The sequence below is a fragment of the Panulirus ornatus genome, chromosome 34 (assembly GCF_036320965.1).
Source record: "Panulirus ornatus isolate Po-2019 chromosome 34, ASM3632096v1, whole genome shotgun sequence".
NCBI lineage: Eukaryota > Metazoa > Arthropoda > Malacostraca > Decapoda > Palinuridae > Panulirus > Panulirus ornatus.
In genome coordinates, this window is record NC_092257.1 from 15,829,703 (window position 1) to 15,854,867 (window position 25,165).

At 44.3% G+C, this 25,165-nt stretch overlaps 1 protein-coding gene and 1 long non-coding RNA gene across 7 annotated transcripts; both read left to right on the plus strand.

The window, feature by feature from the left end:
- On the plus strand, window positions 1-24,238 carry LOC139759932 (uncharacterized). 6 transcript variants are annotated; one of them, XM_071682582.1, is made up of 5 exons: window positions 336-497; window positions 8,887-9,168; window positions 19,098-19,238; window positions 21,975-22,067; window positions 23,052-24,238. In XM_071682582.1, the coding sequence occupies exons 2-4, from the start codon at window positions 8,966-8,968 to the stop codon at window positions 22,018-22,020; spliced, it is 390 nt and encodes a 129-aa protein (XP_071538683.1). In that variant the 5' UTR covers window positions 336-497; window positions 8,887-8,965; the 3' UTR covers window positions 22,021-22,067; window positions 23,052-24,238. The 6 variants fall into 6 exon arrangements, 5 of the variants coding, with proteins under 5 accessions (XP_071538680.1, XP_071538679.1, XP_071538678.1 ...); XM_071682578.1 differs by lacking the exons at window positions 19,098-19,238; window positions 21,975-22,067; window positions 23,052-24,238 and adding exons at window positions 717-946; window positions 12,120-12,977 and having other exon boundaries at window positions 325-497; XR_011715171.1 differs by lacking the exon at window positions 21,975-22,067.
- On the plus strand, window positions 12,986-18,158 carry LOC139759933 (uncharacterized). The gene is made up of 2 exons (XR_011715172.1): window positions 12,986-15,752; window positions 15,840-18,158. It is a non-coding gene; the product is annotated as an uncharacterized lncRNA (long non-coding RNA).
- Window positions 24,239-25,165: the final 927 nt, after the last annotated feature.

Here is a 25,165-nt window from a genome sequence, read left to right on the forward strand (position 1 = left end):
ACAGCCTAGACCCAACACATGTGTACAGGTGGTCGGCAGCAGCTTCAGGTATGTCATATCACTTAGTGCCTCACACAGGTTATCGTTCGTATATATATATATATATATATATATATAGTTGTATGTATATGGAAGGAAGAGAAAATAGGAATACTATAGACTCCGAGGGGGACGTGTATATGGTGGCGGGAACGATGCGCTTTTGTTACGTGGCGACACCAGGGAGCGGATGTGAGGGAGATAAACGCGGACAGATAAATATGTCGGACATGTGGGGTGCTTCCCAGAGAGAGAGAGAGAGAGAGAGAGAGAGAGAGAGAGAGAGAGAGAGAGAGAGAGAGAGAGAGAGACTCACTCACTCACACATCGCAGTGGCGTTGTAGACGTGTTCAACAAGCAGCTGTGAACGTTGCGACGGCTCGTACAATCATATATATATATACATATACGTTACCCCCAACAGCGAGTAAAGGACACTGGGAGACTTGCGATATGTGGTGAGTGTTCGTGAAGTGTGAGATTATCATTTGTGAGTGAAGTAATTGCTGGTTCTTCAATCTAAAGATATGGTCCGAGGTTGGGTGTTAGAAAGCTGGGTGTTTATGCCGTGAAGATAAGGAACGTAAAGTATATATATATATATATATATATATATATATATATATATATATATATATATATATATATATATATATATATATATGGCTTCTTTATAGATGTGGGGAGGCTTCGTAGAGCGTTGAAAATATAGCTGAAAACAAGTGTTCGGTGTATGAGATCAACGTTCGCAGCCAATAGCATACATAGCAAGGATCATTGATGGTATTCGAACCCACCACTCAACACACCACGATCACCACCACCAACCACCCACCCATCCACCCACCTCCTCAAACGCATCGCCATCGGTGGGCGTGGGAATTGAAGGGGCGTTTGTATATCAGTGGTAAAGTTACTTTACTTGGCGTGTTTATTAAAGTTGTTTGAGCATATCGTTATGTTTGTGTGTGTGTGTGTGTGTGTGTGAGAGAGAGAGAGAGAGAGAGAGAGAGAGAGAGAGAGAGAGAGAGAGAGAGAGAGAGAGAGAGAGAGAGAGAGAGAGAGAGATTATAAGTACATACTCTTTACATAATCTTTCTGTGAGTGACACGTGCGGTGGAAAGAAATCTATCTTCGATTGTTCTGCGTTGCAATTCAAACTTACCTCCGCCTGACTGTGCATGTAACAGACTAACTATGAACGTCGTAACATAACATATGTGGTTTTTTTTTTTACAAATGTAACATCGAACAAACTATCATTATCCGGATGACTATCATGTATAATTACCCATATGTAATCACCTCTCTGTACTGTATTGGGAGGGTATTTTGAACTCGTGGGTACCTCCCCTTCTCTTTTGAACCTTCTCTATCATCATAAAGCTTTTTGAACTTCTGTATCGTGACCACAGTGACCATTTCCTCACTCTGGTAAGCCAATAATCAGCTGCTCCTATACGACAAAACTGTTTCGTAATATTCGTAAATATTCTTTCCAAAACGTTCCGTCTTTAATGCCATGTTTTATGGCCCCCTGGCCCGTTCTGCCCCAGCATCTTTCGAGGTCTATAACTACATCATCAAGCTGATTTAGTATCGTAGGTCTTGTGATCAGGTCACCCCTCACTCTTCTCCATTCCACAGAGGACAAACTTAAGGCCTCAAGTCAACCCTCTCCATTCTGGTGCCAGTCTTTGTTGCCCTCCTCTGGACATTTTCGATCTGTTCCTCATGGGTCTATGGGTCGGGTTACTTGGGACTTATCGTGTCTCTTCGTTATATATCAACTGACTTATAACTCTTTCTTGTATCTCCCCTGATGATGTGATTATTACACGAAAGTGCACTTGGGAACTTATCGTGTTTCATTTCCCTGTGGTTAAGAAAAGAATATATATATATATATATATATATATATATATATATATATATATATATATATATATATATATATACATATATATATATATATATATATATATATATATATATATATATATATATATATATATATATATATATATATATATATTTAGTGACCGACATGGCACGTACAAAACATGCCGTAATCAAAGGCCATCTCGGGTGAAAGATATAACCTGAGAGGTAAAAGAGTCGAAATCAATATATCACTTGGGGGTTCCTGCAGATGTATGTGGACAGATATGACACTTGCCCTTTCCCACTCTCGTGCCACTGTGCATTTTCCCGGCGACATCTTGAACAACATTTGAAGTAGTTTTGTTTCCCCTCCTCCCTCCCCACCACCACCACCACCACACAAGTGTGCCTGCACACACACACACACACACACACACACACACACACCCTAGCCTCTGCCAGGTGTGTGTGTGTGTGTGTGAGTGTGTGTGTGTGTGTGTGTGTACATTGACCTTATCCGTGTAAGTGTATGTATATCTATGTGTATTGGTATTTATGTCTTTGTAAGAGTCTGGTTGTGTGTACATGGTTGTGTATCTGTTTGTATCTGTGCGTATGTGTTTTTGGACATAAGTGTGCATGAGTCGGTGTTACCGGACTCCACCTGCATAAAGTTACACCACAAGTGAAAAGTCACCTTTAGCGAGGCTGTATCATCGGGACTACTGTCTCGTCAAAGAACTTCTCACTTCTACGGAGTCCATCATTCCCCAGTTACTGGACGTAGCGCAGCCATGAACCTACTGGAGTTCCTGGAAAGAGTTCCTGGGTAATATCATGACTCATTATATATATATATATATATATATATATATATATATATATATATATATATATATATATATATATATATATATATATATATATTCACGTGCCGGTTAAGACAGTCGTTTAGATATTCCCATCACAACTGTGTTCCATCCCAGTTTAAATTCCCTTACGTTCCTACTTTCCCCCACAAGACTTCTGGCTCTACTGGGAAGACGACTCGACACAAATCTTAAAACCTTCAGCAGAGTTTCTGTCCCAATTTCCTCCATTTTTGCCCTCCATTCCACCCCGCTGGAACAGGACATTCGCGCTGGTGCCTGAATTCACATTTCTGTTTCCCCACCCTCTCCCCCATCCACGTTTTCCTTCCCATGTTAAGTTCTTTCTCCTTCTCCTTCACCAAACTCAAGGCCAAGATGTTTGCTGCACACCGGCTCTGGTACAGTTCTTCACATTCACGTAATACGACAGATTATCACATGTGGGTTCTGCCCAGCTGATCAACATCCATCTCAACTACCACACACACACACACGGTTCGGGACACCACTGTAATCACCTCACGTCCATGGACAGCTAGCCTCCTCCACGCTCCAGACCTTTCCAGCCTCGGCTAACACACAGTGAGAGACGTGCCGTCGACGAATATATATTTGATAACACCGCAATCCTTTTGTATCTTTTCCTCTTGATGCAGTGAGGGAAAGACCGAAGATCACTCTCTCCCCCCTCCTCCTCTTACTTCTCCTCCTCCTCCTCCTCCACCTCCTCTCCCCCTCGAGGCAAAGGTTGACTGATATGTTAGATTCATTAAGCAACCTCTTTAGCGACCGGATCCAGGGCAGGATCAACCATTTCCTGAATATGCTTTGGGACTCCACACCTTTGGGTCCTCCTGCTGGACTTAAGGGGTAGGGTAGGATGCGACTCCCTTATAATCATTCCTCACCCACAACCCTGGGTCACTGGTAGCTTAAGTGTGTGTGTGTGTGTGTGTGTGTGTGTGTGTGTGTGTGTGTGTGTAATGAGGGGTCACTGCAATCAGTGAGTGCTTGCGGCTCCGTCCTTCTCTCAGAGGACCTGAGATATGTGGCGGCAACATCTGCAAGCGCTTGCATGTCGCATGTCCTCGCTGGGGACCAATTCTCCCTCCCACGTTTTGCGCTGCTCTCCTCGTCTGTCTCGGTGATCGCTGTAGGCCCCACGACGTTATTAGATTAGAGGCTTGGAGACCCACTGATCTTGTGGTCGTGTTAGCCAAGGGTCGTACATGATCGGGTGAGGGAGCGATGCCTTACTTAAGGCCGTCGGGTCTCGGGCATTCGCCCACAAACTTGACGACGATTGGTGGAGTAGTTTTTAAGAGCTTCGTCACCATTCGTTGGGGACAAGGAGGGATGACGTTGCCAGACGGCTCTGTGTCTGGTGGAGGGGGAGGAGGCTGGGTCTGCTGCTGCTGCTGAGGGGAGGTTAATGAGGCCCCCGACGGTGGGTGTGTGACAGGAGGTCTGTGTGTTGACAGACGGCAACGGGTTGATGAGACGCTGGGCTTTCGTTCGTTCGTTCCGGATCACATCTAAGACAGATATGATGTGAGGAAGTTCGTTATAGGGTACGAGTGCGGGATGAATGGGATGAATGAAGCGAAGACATTGGGAATGTCAACAAAAACATGAATTAGTTGAGAAAGTTCAAGAGTTGAGAACCACCCCCCCACCCGAGTACAAATAGGTAATTACAAACATACATAAACAGGCACACACACACAACACACACACACACACACACACACACACACACACACACACACACACACACACACACACGCATATACAAGAGATGAGGCCCCACGAGAGTAAACTCCCCCTCCTCTACCCCCGTACAGTACAAACCAAACAGGTAATTACACACCTCCGTAAGAATATGACCTTGCAGGACCTGGTACAGGTCACCTTACATCCCCCCCCCCCCCCCAAGAGGCTTCCGGTCCGGTAGGACAGGCACATCTTATTGCTCAATGTTGTAGCTCGTAGTGGGAGAAGGGGGTGGGCAAGGAGACGGAGGGGAACCAAGAGGAGGAGGAGGAGGAGGAGGAGGAGGAGGAGGAGGAGGAGGAGGAGGAGGAGGAGGAGGACGAGGAGGAGGAGGAGTAGTGAGTGGGCAATAGTAGCGCCGGGGATGAGGGTCGAGGAGGAGAGAGGAGGAGGAGGAGGAGGAGGAGGAGGAGGAGTGAATGAGTGAGTGAGTGAGTGAGTGAGTGAGGAGTGAGTGGGCAACAGTAGCACCGGTGATGAGGGGTCCAGGAGGAGGAGGAGGAGGAGGAGAAGTGAGTGAGTGAGTGAGTGAGTGGGCAACAGTAGCACCGGTGATGAGGGGTCCAGGAGGAGGAGGAGGAGGAGGAGAAGTGAGTGAGTGAGTGAGTGAGTGGGCAACAGTAGCACCGGTGATGAGGGGTCCAGGAGGAGGAGGAGGAGGAGGAACATAATATCAAGTTAATCATAACCCCAACATAACGCCTGCTCTCCCACTTATTTGCTTCAGCTGAGGCAATAAAGGCAGGGGGAGGGAGTTAATAACCTCAGGCTGCTGCTGCCGAGCCTGTTGAGAACTCGTTGGCCTCATTTCGTACAAGTCAATCAACGTAAGGTGAGACGCGTCCATCCGTCCGTCCGTGCGCGCGTGTCCGCCCCGCCCGAGTGCGTGCGTGCGTGCGTCCAGTTGTTAATGTGAGGTTATCGGGGTGTCGCATGCCACCAGCTGTGACGGGGGTATCACGTCCACACCCACATCAACAATGACGGGAGATGTTTCTTTTTTTTCGGGCACTTTTGAATCACCGATTCAGCTTTAATTGACTCTCAGGTATGAAGAAATGAATCACTGATCCAGCTTTGATTGGCTCTCGTTTATGAACAAATGAATCAATGATCCAACTTTAATTGACTCTCGTTTATGAACAAATGAATCACTGATCCAGCTTTAATTGGCTCTCGGGTATGAACAAATGAATCACTGATCCAGCTTTAACCCAAAACCCTTAACTGACTCTCAGATATGACCAATAAACGATGAATTAGCGATGCAAAGATGGTGTTGTTTCTAGATTCACTCGTACTCCCATCACCCTTCGTCTAGATATCTTAGGATTGCGTCCGACCTGAAATGTTCATTGTAGAGAGGAACAGACGAAGAACTCGACAGGAGTCGTCACCTTCTTATTCAACCATACTGACAGTTGGGGTCCAGTTCATCCACTCTGTCTATCTGGTGAGGGAGGAGTACAAGGCTTTGCCATGTCTCTTGGCACAATGTTCACGGTGCAGTGCTATTGTTTTGTGGATGTTCATCCGTCTTATCTAGCTGGTGTAAGTCCTATTATCCTTATCAGATGCTGGCGTGACGTGATCAAAGGAGATAAACGTATGTGAGACGATGAACGTGGGTGGAGGGAAGGAGGCTTAAGTAATTGAATTAACTACGGTTACATCGTGAGGAAAACACATCCTGAGATCCACTAGCTGTATCCATGGAAAGGTGAATGATGCTGTCGAGAACAGGTTTGAGGAAATGACACGGACATACGAAGATTATGAGTGGAGATATGAGGCACTTGAAACATCTATGTATATATATATATATATATATATATATATATATATATATATATATATATATATATATATATATATATATATATATATATCAACATTCTTGATGCCAGCAGAATGAATTACACACACACACACACACACACACACACACACACATATATATATATATATATATATATATATATATATATATATATATATATATATATATATATATATATATATATATATATAATTGGTTGTCAGCGGTTGTTAACGGTTGTTCATGGATGTAGTCTGAAATCGAAAGGTTATTTAGATTTGTTTGTTGGCCGGCTGGGTGTTTTGCTCCTTTGACTTATCCATCGACAGGGGTCGTCACAATGTCCGTCAGCATCAACACTCATGAAGTCTATTCTACAACGCGTCCGTCAAGTCCCTCTGATTAGCATATCATTCTATACACGTCAAAGATGCTGTCGAAGAAATGGTGCTTCGCTGTAATACAACGCTTTTACCCACGTATCAGACGACTCTAGATAGAGCCTTCGACAGTTCCTTAAACGTAGACTGCCGGAGCATAGAACATGGGAGGAGATTGACATGGTGAACTTAAGAGAAAGGGGAGGGTATATGAATCACGCGAGCGTATGGGGAAACAAAGACTGTAAGAATAAAAAATGAGACAAAGACATATGAAAGAAGAATAAAGTTTCATATGGGAATAAAGTTTGATGAGGGAACAAAGTTTGATGAGGGAATAAAGTTGGATGAGGGACAGAGGATGTGCTCGCAACTGAGGAAGAGGAAAAAACATTATCATCCTACGATCCTATAGGAACGGTATACCTTCCTCTACCGCTGCGTCTTCTGCAGCGTGACCCTCCGTCGTGCACTTACGTATTGGTGATAATAACCAACCACCTTCATTCCCCCCCCATCCCAACCCCACCCACCAACCCTCGCCTCATCTTCGGTCACCGATACTTCCCGATATTATTGACGACTGGTGAAGAAGGATCAAACACCCCCGGGGGTGGGGGAAGGTAGAGGAGAGGAGGAGGAGGAGGAGGTAGAGGAGGAGGAGGAAGAAGAAGAGAGGGGGAGGAAGGTCTTCAAAAACACAAGTTCCCCAAGAACACAATACAACACAGACCCGTTGGCTTGCAGGCCAAATTATGGATTTTGGCTGCCATGCGAATATTACCAAAAAAAAAAAAAAAGAGACAAAAAAGAAAGAGAACTCTTTCGCTTCTTTGAGGTCAACCCAGAGGCGTTGTTCTCCTTCTTCTTCTCTGACCTACTGAAGAAGCTTGGAGCGGGGGCGGGGGGGGGTTGGGGGTTGGGGGGAAGAGAGAGAGAGAGAGAGAGAGAGAGAGAGAGAGAGAGAGAGAGAGAGAGAGAGAGAGAGAGAGAGAGAGAGAGAGAGAGAGAGAGAGAGAGGAAGAAAAGAATATGCATCTTTTTTTTTCAGATATATCTGGAAGTGCAGTGGAGTAATCACGCTGATGTACATTAGGGATGAAATGGAGACCAAAAAAAAAAGAAAGAAAATAAAAGGTCTGATTTAATTAAAGACTTTCCGGGACAAATCTTATACAAGGCGCAAGACGATGAAAGAAAAGAAAAAAAGGAAAAAAAAAAGAGAAAGGATATGGGATCTGTGTATTATTTTTCGCGTGGTTATTAAGTTTACGAATCTCTCTCTCTCTCTCTCTCTCTCTCTCTCTCTCTCTCTCTCTCTCTCTCTCTCTCTCTCTCTCTCCTAGTCAGTATAATACTATACCGAGTCACATACGGGCGATTATACCTAAGTCGATTCATGAATCCCCATCCAACTGTATACACCTCTAAGAAACCATGGGGTCCCAGGTTCGATCCTGGGTGATAGAGCTTTGTATGTTCTATGAAGGTGCGCGTTCATATACACTTTATTCGTATATATATATATATATATATATATATATATATATATATATATATATATATATATATATATATATATATATATACAATTTTTCCTTGAATATACCGGAAAACAACACCGTACCACAGAAGCCATCTGTTCCTTACCACAATACTTCACATCGCATCACATAAGTGGAGTATAATGGCGCATGAGTGAAGTGATATAGAGCGATGTGACGCCTGATTCATAAGATATAGCGCGATATACGTATGGGGCTATATAGGAACGGCTTGGTTTCACTGTAGTTAGGGTAATGCACGTTATAGCATGATGAATCTGCAAGGCCCTATGTATTGTTTTGATAGATAGACAAACAGATGGATGAAAAGATAAACTAATAGACTGATACATGAACAGATAGACTGATAGATAAGCAGACAGACTGATAGATAAACAGATAGACTGATAGACTGATAGATAAACAGAGAGACTGATAAACAGACAAATAAATAGGCTGACAGACAGACAGTTGCATAGATAGATAGATAGATAAATAGATAAACAGATAAATAGACAGATGCTTTCAGAGATTCGCCCTACACAACGTCATCTCATTTGTTTACCTCCCGACAGATCCACGAACAGGAGTGACCCAGCTAGATTCGATGGCGACCTAACCTGACCTGACCTGTTTTGCTGCCCATCTGGTACGATGAGCTCCCTGCCCGAGCCGATGACCCCGCCGCCGAACGTGACCTCTGACCCGTCGGAGGGCACGATGAGCGAGGGCGAGAGGTTGATGCAGACGTCCCACATGCTGGACGTAACTGTGTGGCTCCTCATCTTCTCGATATTCACCTTCTTCTTCATCATCATCGTGGCCACCTTGTGCATGCAGTGGGTCGAGAGACGCAGGTGGGTAGAGACGGCGGCTGTGTTGTAGGGTGTGTGTGTGTGTGTGTGTGTGTGTGTGTGAGAGAGAGAGAGAGAGAGAGAGAGAGAGAGAGAGAGAGAGAGAGAGAGAGAGAGAGAGAGAGAGAGAGAGAGAGAGATGTAGGGAATGAAAGGCAGACAAGAACAGAAAACTAAGAGAAAAAAAAGGTAACAAAAAGATAATAATTACTCAAAGAAACAATCACCAAATACAGTTGACAATTTCTATCATCGTCACTCATATTCCAGGATCTCTCTCTCTCTCTCTCTCTCTCTCTCTCTCTCTCTCTCTCTCTCTCTCTCTCTCTCTCTCTCTCCCCTTAACCGTGACGCAAATATAACCAAGAAATACAAACAAAACCCATGCGTCTACACCACACAGGGTGCCGAGAGGTGCTTACCTGACACAGGTAGGTTGGTGCATCTTGTAACCCCCCCCCAACACACACACACACACACACACACACAGTTGTATATCAACTGACTGTTATATTTCTATCGTGTTTCTCCCATGATTATTACACGAAAGTGCACTTGGGAACTTATTGGGTTTCATTTCCCCGTAGCCCCATCGGAATATATATATATATATATATATATATATATATATATATATATATATATATATATATATATATATATATATATATATATATATATCGTATCAGCATCGCAAATGATTTCAAAAACAAAGCACCGCCATATCTCCCATTTGTCAAGTTAATTGGGATGTTGTTAACGAATGTCAAAACCTTCCCGAATATAACTATGTATTTGAGGGAAATATTCTCTCTCTCTCTCTCTCTCTCTCTCTCTCTCTCTCTCTCTCTCTCTCTCTCTCTCTCTCTCTCTCTCTCTCTTTCTCTCACACACAACCACACACACTCTCTCTTTCTCTCTCTTATGTCTGCACAACATGTCTGTGCGATTGTCATGATTTTCGTGGTTTTAAAACCACTTAGGAAATATATATGGGAAACTGAAAAACGCATTTTTAAAAAAAAAAAATTAGAAAAAAAAGACTTTTTTACCTACAGGCAGGCGTATGAATTACCACACACACAAACACACACACACACACACACACACACACACACACACACACACACACACACACCACACACACACACACACACACACATGTATGAATATGAATTGTGTGTGTGGTGTGTGTGTGTGTGTGTGTGTGTGTGTGTGTGTGTGTGTGTGTGTGTGTGTGTGTGTGTGTGTGGTGTGTGTGTGTGTGTACGTGTACACCCACGTACCATTTAGTTACACCAAAAATTTCGCATTTCGTGACATTAAACTCCCTCAACCATTCAGTTCCTGGAAGAGACATGACGCAAGTCCTTCTATACCAGTTAATTGACGCATCTATACATCAGTCATATTCCTTATTGCCATCTAATTACTCCCTTAATTATACAATTATAGCAATAAGTAATGGAGTCTATCGGGGTAATTACCTATCATCTATCAAACGCGTACGGAGGCTAGGAAGGTAGAAGGAGAGAAGGACACGGAGGTGAAAGGATAGCAGGGTCGTGGATAGAGGATAGCAAGTGGTGGTGGTGGGGAGGGATGGGCTAGGGGAGCGAAGCACACCCATACAGACATGCGAGGATGGTCGGTGTGTGTGTGTGTGTGTGTGTGTGTGTGTGTGTGTGTGTGTGTGTCATTAACGAAATGGCCACGTTCGGATGTATCTACCAAACCTCCTGCATTAGAAAGATTAGAATCAAGTTCCAGTTGAGCGCCTCGTCAACACGGTAGGCGTGGATAGGGGCGTGAGAGAGAGAGAGAGAGAGAGAGAGAGAGGAGAGAGAGAGAGAGAGAAAGAGAGAGAGAGAGAGGAGAGATAGAGAGGAGTAGAGAGAGGGGATTAGGGTAGGAGAAGAGAGAGAGAAGAGAGAGGAAAGAGAGAGAGAGAGAGAGAGAGAGAGAGAGAGAGAGAGAGAGAGAGAGAGAGAGAGAGAGAGAGCCATCACCTAAATCATCCTCTTTTGCCCTACAAGCCGGATGTCACACATATACCCACCCACCCCCTCCTGAGAGATGGCTTCGACCCGTGTCCAGGCTACGTGGGCATTTGCAACACCTGTGTGTGTGTGTGTGTGTGTGTGTGTGTGTGTGTGTGAGAGAGAGAGAGAGAGAGAGAGAGAGAGAGAGAGAGAGAGAGAGAGAGAGAGAGAGAGAGAGAGAGAATGATAGCTGTAATCTAGTTTTCAAAGTCTACCCCGACGCCAGTCTTCAACTGGTACGGGTGGGTTGATAGATAGATAGATGACATACACTTAACTGAATCAATATTCGTTCTTTGAAAGAAGAAAGTAATATATATATGTTTATATATGTATATATATATATATATATATATATATATATATATATATATATATATATATATATATATATATATGTATATATATATATATATATATATATATATATATATATATATATATATATATATATATATATATATATATATATATAATATATACATCAATTCCTCTTCTGATTTCCATTTCTTTTTTTTCGAAAACTTCACAAAGATTGGAAGAAAATGTGGAAGGGACCGACGCTGACGAACATTAGTTACCTCCTTCGAGACTTGACTTAGTGACGTGTTCTGAGTTCTAGATCACGAACAATAAAAGGAACGAACTTTTCGCTTGTAGACCCAGAAATTCTGAGTGAAAATTCAGGATAGAAAAAAAAGAGGGGGGAGGGTGGGGGGGCGGCCCAGATCCCCCTCATCTCAAGAAAAAAGACAAGAATTCCTCCTTCCTCCTCCCTCTCCCCTCAAAAAGCTAAATATTCCCCTAGCAGTTTTTACTGTTTGATTACGCAGTCATCTGTGATCACCTTAGCTTTAACTGTGACTCACACGCGTCTCGGTGAGGTGTTTGTAATACGTCGATCATTTTCAGCAGCAGAAGGAGGAAGAAAAAGGAACTGAAGAGGAACACCATGTCGGAGCAGAGGATCATTGAGCTCCTGGGGGGGCGTGGCGCCTCCTGCGCCACGGCTACAACACGGGGATCCAGGAACCCCACTTCGACCACGGCTACTACCACAGCAGCGGGAGGACCATCCCCAAGCACCACAGCAGCGGGAGGGCCATCCCCAAGCACCACGTCTGCCTCTACCACACCAAGATGCGCCTGTTACTCGAACCCGACCATGACGGTGTCTATGGTCTCCTTACCCAGGGACTGAGTGTGGCCAGAAGAGGTCCTGTCTCCAGCCGCTATCTGGATCGTCTCCTGGAAGCCCTGTGGTTCGTAGCGTCTTCGGCCACGACGGTGCGAACCCTTGGCCAACTCGCACCCGAGAGCCGTAAAGTCGTAGTATTTAGGTGAGGGGTCGTACCGTCGTGATCAAGGGGTCGTACCGTCGTGATCAAGGGTCGTACCGTCGTGATCAAGGGTCGTACCGTCGTGATCAAGGGTCGTGGCGTCGTGATCAAGGGTCATATCGCCGTGATCATGGGTCGTACCGTCATACTGAAGGGTTTAAAACCCGGGTTCGAGTTCTGAGCAAGAATGACAACCACAGTCTACCGCCAGGGAAAGAGAAGTTGTGACCTACTCTGCTTGACTACGACTTGACAACTGTGTTTTCCTCTATCTCTCTCTCTCACTCTCTCTCTCTCTCTCTCTCTCTCTCCCTCTCTCTCTCTCTCTCTCTCTCTCCCCTGGAGCCGCGTCAGATGCACCTAATCGCCAAATGACGTTGAGAGTGAATAAGGACAATTTCAAGAGATCATCCGTCATACATATTCTACGTTGAAGCTGTGGTTTCCTCCAGGGAGATGAGACAAATGGCCTCCTGTAAGGGAGAGGGTTTCAGAACATTTAAGATGGCTGAGAAGCGTTCTCATGAGGTTTTTAAAAGCATATATATGAGAAACAATATATATATATGTATATACATATATATATATATATATATATATATATATATATATATATATATATATATATATATATATATGTGTGTGTGTGTGTGTGTGTGTGTGGCTGCGTGGGAGCTACTCCATCCCTTTGAAATTAAAGGAGTTTCGCAGAAATGTCGACATCAGTTATACATCACGAAAAAAAAATGGAGAGAGACTCGAGTAATTAAAACACAGAATCATATGCGACCATCATGAATTGACCTGCATCAATTTACGAGTCGGCTGTCGACTGCCCCCGACGGATTTTGTAAAAATAGCCACACTGCTGGCCAGTGTGTGGGTGAATATAATGTCCAGTCTGTGCTCTATACACACACACACACACACACACACACACACACACACAAACACACACGAGCGCACACAGCACACACCCTTCCCGCAAAGCTTCGCTGGCACCAAGTCGTTGACTGGATTAAACAAAATCACGTCCTCCCTTAGGGAGAAGGTATACACTACTCCTCCCTTAGGCAAGGTTCTGATGATCTCAATTAGGTAAGGGTGATGAGAAGGGAAGGGCGCGGGGAGGTAATGGAGAGGAAGGAAAAGGGGGGGGAGGGGGAAAAAGGAAAAGCATGGAGCATCATTCTGTTACCTTGTATCCCTTCACGAGACATAACAAACCCCTCAACCCCAACCCCAACCCAACACCCCCTTTAGAACATCCCCCCCCCCCCACCTCTCTCAGAAAAAGAGGGGGGGGGTTGTCTAAAATACGTGAACACAACATGTGATCAGCCACACCTCGTTGATCGTCGTCTCTACGCCGGCTAGATTTAATCATGTGCAATCTTGTCTCACTTTTACACCGTGCCCGAGAATTTCCGCAGTATCGAATTTTTCCTTTAAGAAAAAAAAAAAAAGAAGGAAATAATCGTTTTGTGTGTGTGTGTGTGTGTGTGTGCGATATATATATATATATTAAGCGAGGAGTTAAATGACTGCAGCAAACCTGTGGTTCTGCTTTAAGGAGTAGGTGGGTATACGTATACATATATATATACATATATATGTATGCATTTGCATCTCTTGGATACCCGTTTAGCACAGGCTTCATCAAGAACCTGGTGGTTGAGGGTGTGAGAGTGGTGGGTGAGGGTGTGTGAGTGAATCTCCATAGCCCGCGGTAAAGGAGAATATATATTGGTGAGCGGGGGTGGGAGGAGCCTGATGAGAGAGAGAGAGAGAGAGAGAGAGAGAGAGAGAGAGAGAGAGAGAGAGAGAGAGAGAGAGAGAGAGAGAGAGAGAGAGAGAGAGAGAGAGAGAGTCCTATAAAAGAGATGGTTTGCTATGAAGAAACGCCGGCGCGTGGTGTTCATTCACACACAGAGACAGACAGACGGGAGGGCGGACGGACAGACAGATAAGACAGACAGACAGGGATGGAAGAGAACATGCCAGGGAGGAGCACGGTGGAATGAGGAGCAGTGGTGGAAGCCAGTAAAGCGATAACAAACGCATCTCACCTGATGACGGGAGCAGGCTAGGTGGTTTAGTAAGTAGAATGAAGAGAAAGGTAATGAGAAAGCCCTCGTAATGAAATAAGAAGAGAAAAGAGAAAAGAGGAAGTGAGAGAGAGATATAAAAGGAAGATGATGTTTATAAAACCTCATCTCAAACTCTAGTCAAATGATGCTCAAGTATTTTGTAGTGGATTAACGATCACAAAAAGATGAACTGAGCAAAAATAGAAAGATGTACAAGTTACACCGGTAAGATATGAGTCGTAGGTGTATGTGTGTGTGTGTGTTTGTGTGTGTGTCTGTGTGTGTGTGTGTGTGTGTGTGTGTGTGTGTGTGTGTGTGTGCGTGTGTGTGTGTGGGAAAAAAAATAAGATATCTTTCCTTGAAACAGAATCGGGGTAAATACGTTTTCAGTGTGGGAAGGTCAAGAGTGGAAAGTGTGATTATAAGGGTAAAGACACCGGAGGAACTTTTAAAAATTTAATCTATGCCCTCCACTTTCTCTCGTGTTTCATTTATGTTTCACCTCTCACCCGAGATGAGCCATGAATGAGGCAAAGTTTGGGGCCATGTCATGTGGGTTGCTATAAAAAGCGTGGGTAAGGAGGAAAAAAGATGGTGGACTGGTTATACAATTTTGTATATTTCGTTGCTGTTCTTTTGTTTCAGTAAAGGAAAGCAGAAGGGTGTGTGTATGTGGGGGGGGGGGGGGGGGGGAGGCTTGAAAAAGATGGGAGGGGAAACAGACAGGGATCTATGGAAATGAGTGAAAAGGGTAAACATCATATTAAGACCCTTGAGCACGACGGTACGACCCCTGAGCACGACGATGCGATCCTTGAATTCGACGGTACCACGACACGACCTTGGAGTATGATGGTGAGAGCCTTAGTCTGACCCTTACTGTCGGGTGAAAGGCCTGGCTGTCAATGCTCCCAAGGTCGTAAACTCGTCCTCAAGGGTCGTACCGTGGTGCTTCAGGAGTCGAGCCGTCTTGTTCAAGGAGTCAGAGGACGTGGAAGGTAAAAAGGGGTGAATGGTTGTTATTTGCAGTGAAGGAATGCGTGTGATTGGGTGATGTACAAGAGTAAGCGCGACAAAAGGTCAAGGAAAAAGTATAGGGTTTTAAAAGACGATAGGTAGTCCAGTCTAAACGATTTCCAGTAGAGATCCTGAAAACTAGATATGGAGTCTAGAGAGAGAGTATAGGTAAAAAAGAATGATAGGTAGTCCAGTCTAAACGATTTCCAGTAGAGATCCTGAAAACTAGATATGGAGTCTAGAGAGAGAGTATAGGTAAAAAAGAATGAATAGAAAGACCCTTCACTAGGAGCAGAATAAATGATGAATTACAAGACAGGGTACTGAAGGTGTATGGACATGAGACAGTAGACGTAAGGAGAAGAGATGTAAAGTGTTAATGACCATTTTGACTGACTGACACAGTAGAACACCCCAGCTGACCTTGAGGATCAACTGTCCTCTTACTTTCCATGTCTTTCCTTACCTTTCCATGCTCACCACACTCCCAAGAACCCTACAGCAAGTCCTCAGCTCCCAAACCCCAGTCTCTCCAATCAACACTTCCTAGAACTCTCCAAGAATCCCTTCCCCCCCTCTCTCCTTTCCCTTAAGACTTCAACTCCTAAAACCTTCCTCTCCAGGATAAACTCTTGAGAACCCTTCAGCGAACCCATCCGCAAGTTATTCACAACCTTAACCAACAGTTCCCCGGACCTGGACAAGAAATAACTCTGTGTGTGGGTGAGATGAATGGATGCAGGGGAAGAAGAAGAAGAAGAAGGAGAAGACCCAATGCAAAAAGGCTTGAGAATGAAAGGTGATCTAAATCGACTATTTGAGGGAAGGCTGTATGGATGGAGGTATGTGAGAGTACATAGGAAAGACAGATGGCAGAAGACCTGGTGGTCTATGGCAAGTCTATTTTTTGAGGGGTGGCAGAAAGGTCGTAACAGCAATGTAAATAAAGAATGTAACACTACTACTACACTACTACTACTACTACTACTACTACTACTACTACTACTATTACTACTACCACAAGTCTTCGTAACAACCAAGAAACCACAGTATTCGAATGAGCCCCTTTCCCTCTGTATAAGAATAACGCGACCCAACAAACACACTCGCGTCTCCGTTCACCACACTCTTATTTCCCAGCTGTATCTGGTGCGTTGGAGGAGTTCGGTGTATCCTCCCTCCTTGGGGCTGGTGTGTGAGGGGTCCTCCCCTGATTTAGAGAGAAGGGGAAACTCTTGTTTCCTGAGTGGGCTAAAATGCGTCCTCCTCACTGGTCTTATTCTTCAGCTTTTGCTCTGAGAGACAAACTCTGTTCTCAATTCTTCTTCTTGCAGGACAGACTCAGGTTCACTCCCTTTGGCAAGTCTGTCTTCCCCGACTGTAGACTTTACTCCTTGGTAACTCTGTCTTCCTTTACTATATACTTTATTTCCCCGGTAACTCTGTCCTTCTTTACTCTGTCTATATATTTCTTGATGACTATGATTTCATCTTTATTTTCCTTTCTTTAATCTTCCTTTATTCCAATTCTGGGGTCACATAACCCCTATCTTGCCCCGATCAATCTGCTCTTCCTAAAGTTGTTCGTTCCGTCGCAAATCAACACTTGACTCTACGAGGCGATGACCCTTGTTGACATCACCATCATGAGATCGTATCATTTGGGCGGGAGGTTAACATGATGAAAACGAGTCTGTTCACCTAAGTGGTTAAGCTTTAGATAGTTAGGCTTGAGGTAGTTAAGCTTAGATAGTTAAGCTTGAGGTGGTTAAGTTTAGGATAGTTAAGCTTCAGCTGGCTAAGCTATAAAGGGTTAAGATCTAGGTTGGACTAAGATTTAGGAGGCTAAGCTTAAGTTTAAGGTTAGGCTGTAAGTGGTTAAGCTTTAGATGGATAAGCTTTCGTACACGCTTGGATTATGTGGTGTTTAAGAGCAACTGGTATTTGATTGGTGGGTCGTCAGTGGTCTCCTTTGAACTCGTTAGCACGACCCTTTTTTGCATGTCGGTACGACCCTTGAGCACGACGTTACGACTTTTGAGCACGACGGTACGAGCTTTGAGCACGACGGTACGACCCTTGAACACGACGGTACAACCCTTGAACACGACGGTACGACCCTTGAACACGACGGTACGACCCTTGAGCACGACGGTTCGACTTTTGAGCACGGCGGTACGACCCTTGACCACGAATGAGCCTGAGGGTCGTACTGTCGTGCTCAGGGGGTTAAAGTCTGCAAGACACCTCAAATAAACATACAGTTTTACAGTTGAATTAAGAAAAACTTAAATCTAGAAATTTTGTAATATGATATATACATATATATATATATATATATATATATATATATATATATATATATATATATATATATATATATATATATATATATATATACGTCCAACTTATCTAAACATTTTCTACCTACCTGTTTTTTTAAGTGGAGATGAATTTTGTGATAAAATAGAAGAAAGTTGAATTAAAAACATTACTACATATAATCAATGACTTTCTCTTCCCACCATCCTGCTTATGTGTATCTACGGGTTCATGTCTGTGTGCATGAATGTATGTATGTGTGAGTGTGTTCGTGTGTGTGTGTAACAATGTGAGAATGTATGTATGTATGTATGTAGGTATGTATTTTATATTTGTACTCATTTTATTTGTGTATCTATAATACTCCTATACACATTACGTATTAAGTTTATACACTTCTCTTATTTGTCATTGTAGGTGTGTGTGTTGATAACCCTTTCTTAAGCATGTAACTTTACCCAAGTGCTGTCCATAGCACAGACAGTAGTAGCATGGCTCAAGGTGCCTGATAAGGAGTAGCAATGAATAACTCAGAAAGATATGAGATTAAAAGGTTAAAACAGACCACAACATGCAAGAACAGGGCTCAATATACCGCCAAGAAAGCGGATCCTCAACTTAACAAAACTTTTTAAGGCAAGAATTACAGGCCAAAGCCTGAGAGATATTCATAGACCAAATACTGCTCTAGGAAACACAAAGGGAGGAATACCATTTTGTGTCTACCCAGTGCATCAATGGGTAGTGCTGTCGTACAGTTAGGTAGGTAGATGATATTGCCCTCGTGAATAAATGAGGTGTTCATTAGTACAGCAGGTATTTATGAGTTCAATGATAATTTATTTTTCATTTTTCGAACGGGTCTCTGATCTGACTTGGTGTTGGTTGGGCTATTCATTTGATGACTGTTAATGATGATAATGATAATGATGATGATGATAATGATGGTGATGATGATGATGATGATGATGATGATGATGATGATAATGATCAAAGACGTGTGTGTATGTGTGTGTTTTATTGTAGTCTATCTAACCGAGTCTCTCTCTCTCTCTCTCTCTCTCTCTCTCTCTCTCTCTCTCTCTCTCTCTCTCTCTCTCTCTCTCTCTCTCTGCCTGCAGGGAGGAGCTACGTGGAGAGAGCCTGCTGCTGCCGTCCGGCCCCGTGCCCGGCTACATAACCGTCATCGTGGGCAGCCAGCCACACATACGGCTCGTGGGCCACTACCAGATCCACCCATTCCACTACGGCGCCACCGACAGGTGAGTGAGTCGGCTCCTTACTGACACACTGATGGCACGTGGCAACACTCTCTCTCTCTCTCTCTCTCTCTCTCTCTCTCTCTCTCTCTCTCTCTCTCTCTCTCTCTCTCTCTCTCTCCCTCTCTCTCTCTCTCCTTGACAGTCAACGAAGAGCTCACTCGCGACAGACAGACAGACAATGCATATATGCCAACGACAACCTACGGCGAGGCTTTGTTATGAGAAGCACGGATAGCGCGTAGCGCTCACCGCAGAAGAAAAATATTAACAAAGCGCTTCTCTAATATTTTGTTTTGGTGGGGAGTAATTCATTTCTTTGGGGGGGAGAAAACTCTTCATTTGTGGGAGGGGGGGGGAGGTGAAAAGAATTCTTCAAATTATTTTTTGTGTGTTTTGGGGAAGAGGAAAATCCTTGTGCATCATCTGCAAACACGAGATGCAATGGTAGACCGTCGTCGCTCTGGGAATCGGGAGCCACCAAGATCGTTCGCCAGGCATCAGTCACACACGTCAGCCAAGATAACGACCCAGCGCCCACCATCGCCCAGGGGGACAAATGTATGAGGTGACGTACCATATCTCATGACCCCTAGTTAACCCCCCCCCCTTCCTCCTCTCCCCCCCTCCCAAGTGAGACCCATTGTTACAAAGGTGACAAATAGGCCAGGGGGGGGGGGAGGTAAAGAGAGCTTCTCTCTCTCTCTCTCTCTCTCTCTCTCTCTCTCTCTCTCTCTCTCTCTCTCTCTCTCTCTCTCTCCATCTATCTATCTATCTATCTATGTTATGGCTTGCCATGAGGCGAGATCCCCCTCCCAGCCACGCAAGTTAGGGTGAGGGAGGGGGAAGCGGGCGGGGACTGGTGAGGGGGAAGGGGGGAAGCGGGTGGGGGGGGTGAAGCGGGTGAGGGCTGGTGAGGAGGGAGGGGGAGGGATAGGAAAACAGGTATATCGGCACAATCATGACTCTTGCATGGGGGCCATGCGAGATACAGAACAGGTAAAGATAGACACAGTAAACTACAGAAGATGGATACAGTAAGTTACAAAAGATGGATACAGTAAGCTACAAAAGATGGATACAGTAAGCTACAGTGTATGATGGTACGATGGCAAAGCTAAAGTGAGCTGCCTTGGTGATCTATAGCGTGGAATGACAGCTATAAAGACACGACGAAGGTGAGTGTTGAGGAGAAGCAGCAGAAGGCATGCTTGGGGAAGATGATGTGAGGGAGGGTATGAGAATATGAGAAATGAAAGACACGATGATGATGATGATGATGATGATGATGATGATGATGATGATGATGATGAGAGACGGAGAGAAATTGACGGTGGGGACGGGGAAGAAACAGGGTAAGAAATATCACTCACAGCTAACTCACGTCTCTACACACCGCTCACTACAACATCACCACTCCCTCACATACACACTCACACTTCACCCTCCTCCTCTCTCACACACACACACACACACACACACACACACACACACACACACGCACACACACATACACACATACACACACACACACACACACACACACACACACACACACATACACACACACACACACACACACACACACACACACACACACACACATACTCACATCTACTCTCCAAGACCATTCGGGGGGGAGGGGTAGGGAGGGAGGGAAGCCACAGCAACCTAAGCTGTGATTCCTATTATTCATAAGGCCACGCTAAGCTGACTATCTCAAGCTTTCCTTCACTCCAACGTAAGCACTCCTCTCTCCCTCCTCTCCCTTAAGGCGCCGAGTTGGGAATATTCTCATTATCATTTATGCTCAGCATATGTGTGTGTGTGTGTGTGTGTGTGTGTGTGTGTGTGTATGTGTGTGTATGTGTGTGTGTGTGTGTGTGTGTGTGTGTGTGTGTGTGTGTGTGTGTGTGTGTGTGTGTGTGTGTGTGTGTGTTCCTATCAGATCACCAGCATCCCCTATTATCTTAAGCAGATTAATCAGGGAAAGTGATTAAAGGGACGTCACTCCTTCTCCTGAGATGCCATAGCCATTTCCTCTCTATTCTTGGCATATAGTTTGATTATTTCTGATTACTTTGATTGATGATAGATAAATTATCTGATGAGACTACTTAAGATGCTACTGATAATTAACAAATTAATGACACATTACGGCTATATAGACTAGAAGAAAGAAGAAAGGCCATACTCGCTCACATTCATTCCCTGGCTGTCATGTGTAGTGCACTGAAACCACAGCTCCCTATCCACATCCAGACCCCACCGACCTTTCCATGGTTTAACCCAGACGCTTCACATGCTCTGGTTCAGTATACTGACAGCACGCCCACCCCAGTATATCGCATCGTTCCAGTTCTCATTATCCCTTGCACGCCTTTTACCCTCCTGTACGTTCAGGCCCCGATGGCTCACAATCTTTTTCACTCTATCCTTCCATCTCCAGTTTGGTCTCCCCATTCTCCTCGTTCCTTCCATTTCTGATGCATATATCCTCTTTGTCAACCTCTCATCACTCATCTTCTCCATGTGTTCAAACCATTTCACGCCCTCTTCTGCTCTCTCAACTACAGCCATTCTATTACCACACCTCTCTCTTACTCTTTCATTTCTTACACGATCAAACAAACCTTATCGATAGCTCATGCCTCGCATCAATGAAATCTTTTTTGGAACTACTATTCCTTCAAACATACCCACCTCTGTCCTCTCAGATAACGTTATCTCTTTCCACAGATTCTTCAGCGCTCCCAGAACCTTCGTCCCCTCACCCACCTTATGATTCACTTCAGTTTCCATGGTTCCATTCGCTGCCATGGTAACTCCCAGGTATCTGAAACACTTCACTTCCTCCGATTTTTCTCCACTCAAATTTGCATCCCAGCTAGCTTGTCCCTTAATCCTGTTAAGCCTAATAACCTTGCTTTTATACACATTTACTCTCAACTTTCTCCTGTCACACACTTTTCCAAACCCAGTCACCAACTTCTGCAGTTTCTCACCCAAATGCACCACCAATGCTGTATCGTCAGCAAACAACAACTGACTTGTAGTATATACAATGCCATTCAAATTTTTGCCTCAGTTCTCAACCATTTGCCTTTTTGTTAGGCATGTTCTGTGGAACAGAATACACGTATTTACTAAGATACCTCCGGTCGTACCTTGGGTGCGCAGGGGTCGTACCGTCGTGGTCAAACCACGGCCAAGACTCGACACTAGGCTGGTTAGACCCCCGGGGCGGTTCGGGAGTGTGTCATGATGGTCAGCAAAGTCAACTGCTAAACCAAGGATGTCCCACACACACACACATCTTACCTCGTAATTCAATATCTGATAATCCTTTTTTTTTGTGAAAGATTTTACCTTGAATTACCTAAAAATATATAGCATACTCTGCCCAAAGTTGATTCTATCACATATCAAGTATTCTTTATCTAAATTATGCCTATAACTCACATAACACAATGTGGATAATTTCTCTAATACCTTATCTAATGGCTTGAGACCAAAAAAACATTTTAGAATTTCAAATAAGATTAATTTTACATACCTGTTATTGACCTAGGATCACTTTCGTGTCATCAGTAACAATATATCTAAACAGTATTTTCGTATTCTGCCCATAACTTAGATATATTTTGTTTTATATGTGAACTTTATTAGCTTTGTGCAATCATCAGACTGAAAAGTAAACACTTTTATTTCGCTCGATAATCTAAGTCTAGATTTTATATATATTTTTTTTCTCACGTTAAATCATATATCTAACAATGTTGTTAACATCTTCTCCTCCCATCTTCTCTGTTTTAGGAAGCCACATTATGTGCCTCGTTCCTTCTCATCACCCCTCCTATCGGATGGTTACGATGACGTCACTAATTGTAAGAAATGAAGCAGTGTTGCCACCCCTACCTCAGGCCACACACGGTTTTACCAGCGCAGGAGTACGCCTATAAGGAAACAAATGTTGCCACCACCAGGACACGCGGTTATAGGAGTGTCTTACAACCACCAGGACACGGTTGTAGGACAGTGTTGCCATTAAGGAATGTTTTAAACAGCACCAGGACATGCTTATAGAACAGAATTACCAACACACACACACACACACACACACACACACACACACACACACACACACACTGGACAGTATTACCATCACCAGGATACGGTTATAGAATGGTGTCACTAGCACCAGGACACGGTTGTATAATAGTGTTACCAGCACCAGGACACATAGAACAGTGTTACCAGCACCAGGACACAGTTATGGAACAGTGTTACCAGCACCAGGACACAGTTATGGAACAGTGTTACCAGCACCAGGACACAGTTATGGAACAGTGTTACCAGCACCAGGACACAGTTATGGAACAGTGTTACCAGCACCAGGACACGGTAGTAGAACAGTGTTACCAGCACTAGGGCACAGTTATAGAAAAGTATTACTAGCACCAGGACACGATTTGAGGACAGCGTTACCAGCACTAGGACACGGCTATAGGACAATATTACCAGCACCAGGGCACAGCTACAGAACAACGTTGCCAACACAAAGACACGAATTAGGAATGCGTTACCAGCACAAGAACACAATTGGAGGACAGTGTTACCGGCACCAAATATATATATATATATATATATATATATATATATATATATATATATATATATATATATATATATATATAGTCAGCACGAAAGCATTGTTACCAGCACGAAGTCATTACCCACCACCATGAGAGTATGCCAATATCCTAACAGTGTTGCCAAAACAGTCAGTGAGGAACGTATGTAAACCATTAATATACCATATCTAAAGAGTTTCAAAGTGTTTTGTGTGTTTTCTAATGGATTTTCTGTTTCATTCGAAGTAACATCTAATATCAATAAGTCTAATTAATACAACAAAGAAGAGAATATCCCGAAAGCCTGTAAGTTCATTATAACAAATACAGAGAAGTGTAAAAAGCTAACAATAAAAACCACAATCCCTCTATCACTGACTCTCCAACCCATGGAATATGAAAACCTCAGAGATCAGGACTTCAGAGCCCTTAAGCTACATACATCTATGATTCGACCGTGTCCTTAATTCTATAGTTCCCCTCGCCTTAGATCTTTTAAAAAGCACGGAATTCGTGGCATTAATATTCTACAGTTCCCTTACCACGAAAAAAAGAGGGGTGGGGACGAGGGGGGGAGGGGGGAACTGAATACTTTATCTGGTTTAAAAGATGATTTTTTTTGAGACGTGATCATCAGTTAGCTCCTTGGGCACGACGGTACGACCCCTGAAGACGACTCCACGACCCGTAAGGGTCACGCTGAAAAGCCAGGCCACATCATACTTCAAGGGTCGTACCCTCGTGCTCAAGGGTCGTACCGTCGTGCTCAAGGGTCGTGCCGTCGTGCTCAAGGGTCGTACCATCGTGCTCAAGGGTCGTGCCGTCGTGCTCAAGGGTCGTGCCGTCGTGCTCAAAGGTGGGTCATACTCTTGTATTCAAGGGTCGTTCTTTCGTGCCCAAGGAGGTTTAAATTAAGGACCTGAGGACATGACACCAGGAGTGAGAGCGATCAGGTGACCTGAGACACAAGATAGTCCAGAGAAAAATATAAAGGTGTTGCCCCCATGCAAGACTTGGTCTCTCCCCCAATGCAAGACCTGGTCCCTCCCCCCAATGCAAGACCTGGTCCCTCCCCCCCAGTGCAAGACCTGGTCCCTCCTGCCAGTGCAAGACCTGGTCCCCTCCCGCCAGTGCAAGACCTGGTCCCTCCCCCCCAGTGCAAGACCTGATCGCTCCCACCAAGTGCAAGACCTGGTCTCTCAGGCGAGTCACACCAACACAGGCAGGCTCTCTGGGAGAGAGAGAGAGAGAGAGAGAGAGAGAGAGAGAGAGAGAGAGAGAGACGTCTGGGTAAAT

What these genes read in the sequence shown, in the direction of transcription:
- LOC139759932 (XM_071682579.1), top strand. Translation starts at nt 8,966, where the DNA reads ATGAGCTCCCTGCCCGAGCCGATGACCCCGCCGCCGAACGTGACCTCT. An exon ending in CAGTGGGTCGAGAGACGCAG is followed by an intron (nt 9,169 to 12,119) that starts GTGGGTAGAGAC and finishes GATCATTTTCAG; the next exon opens with CAGCAGAAGGAGGAAGAAAA.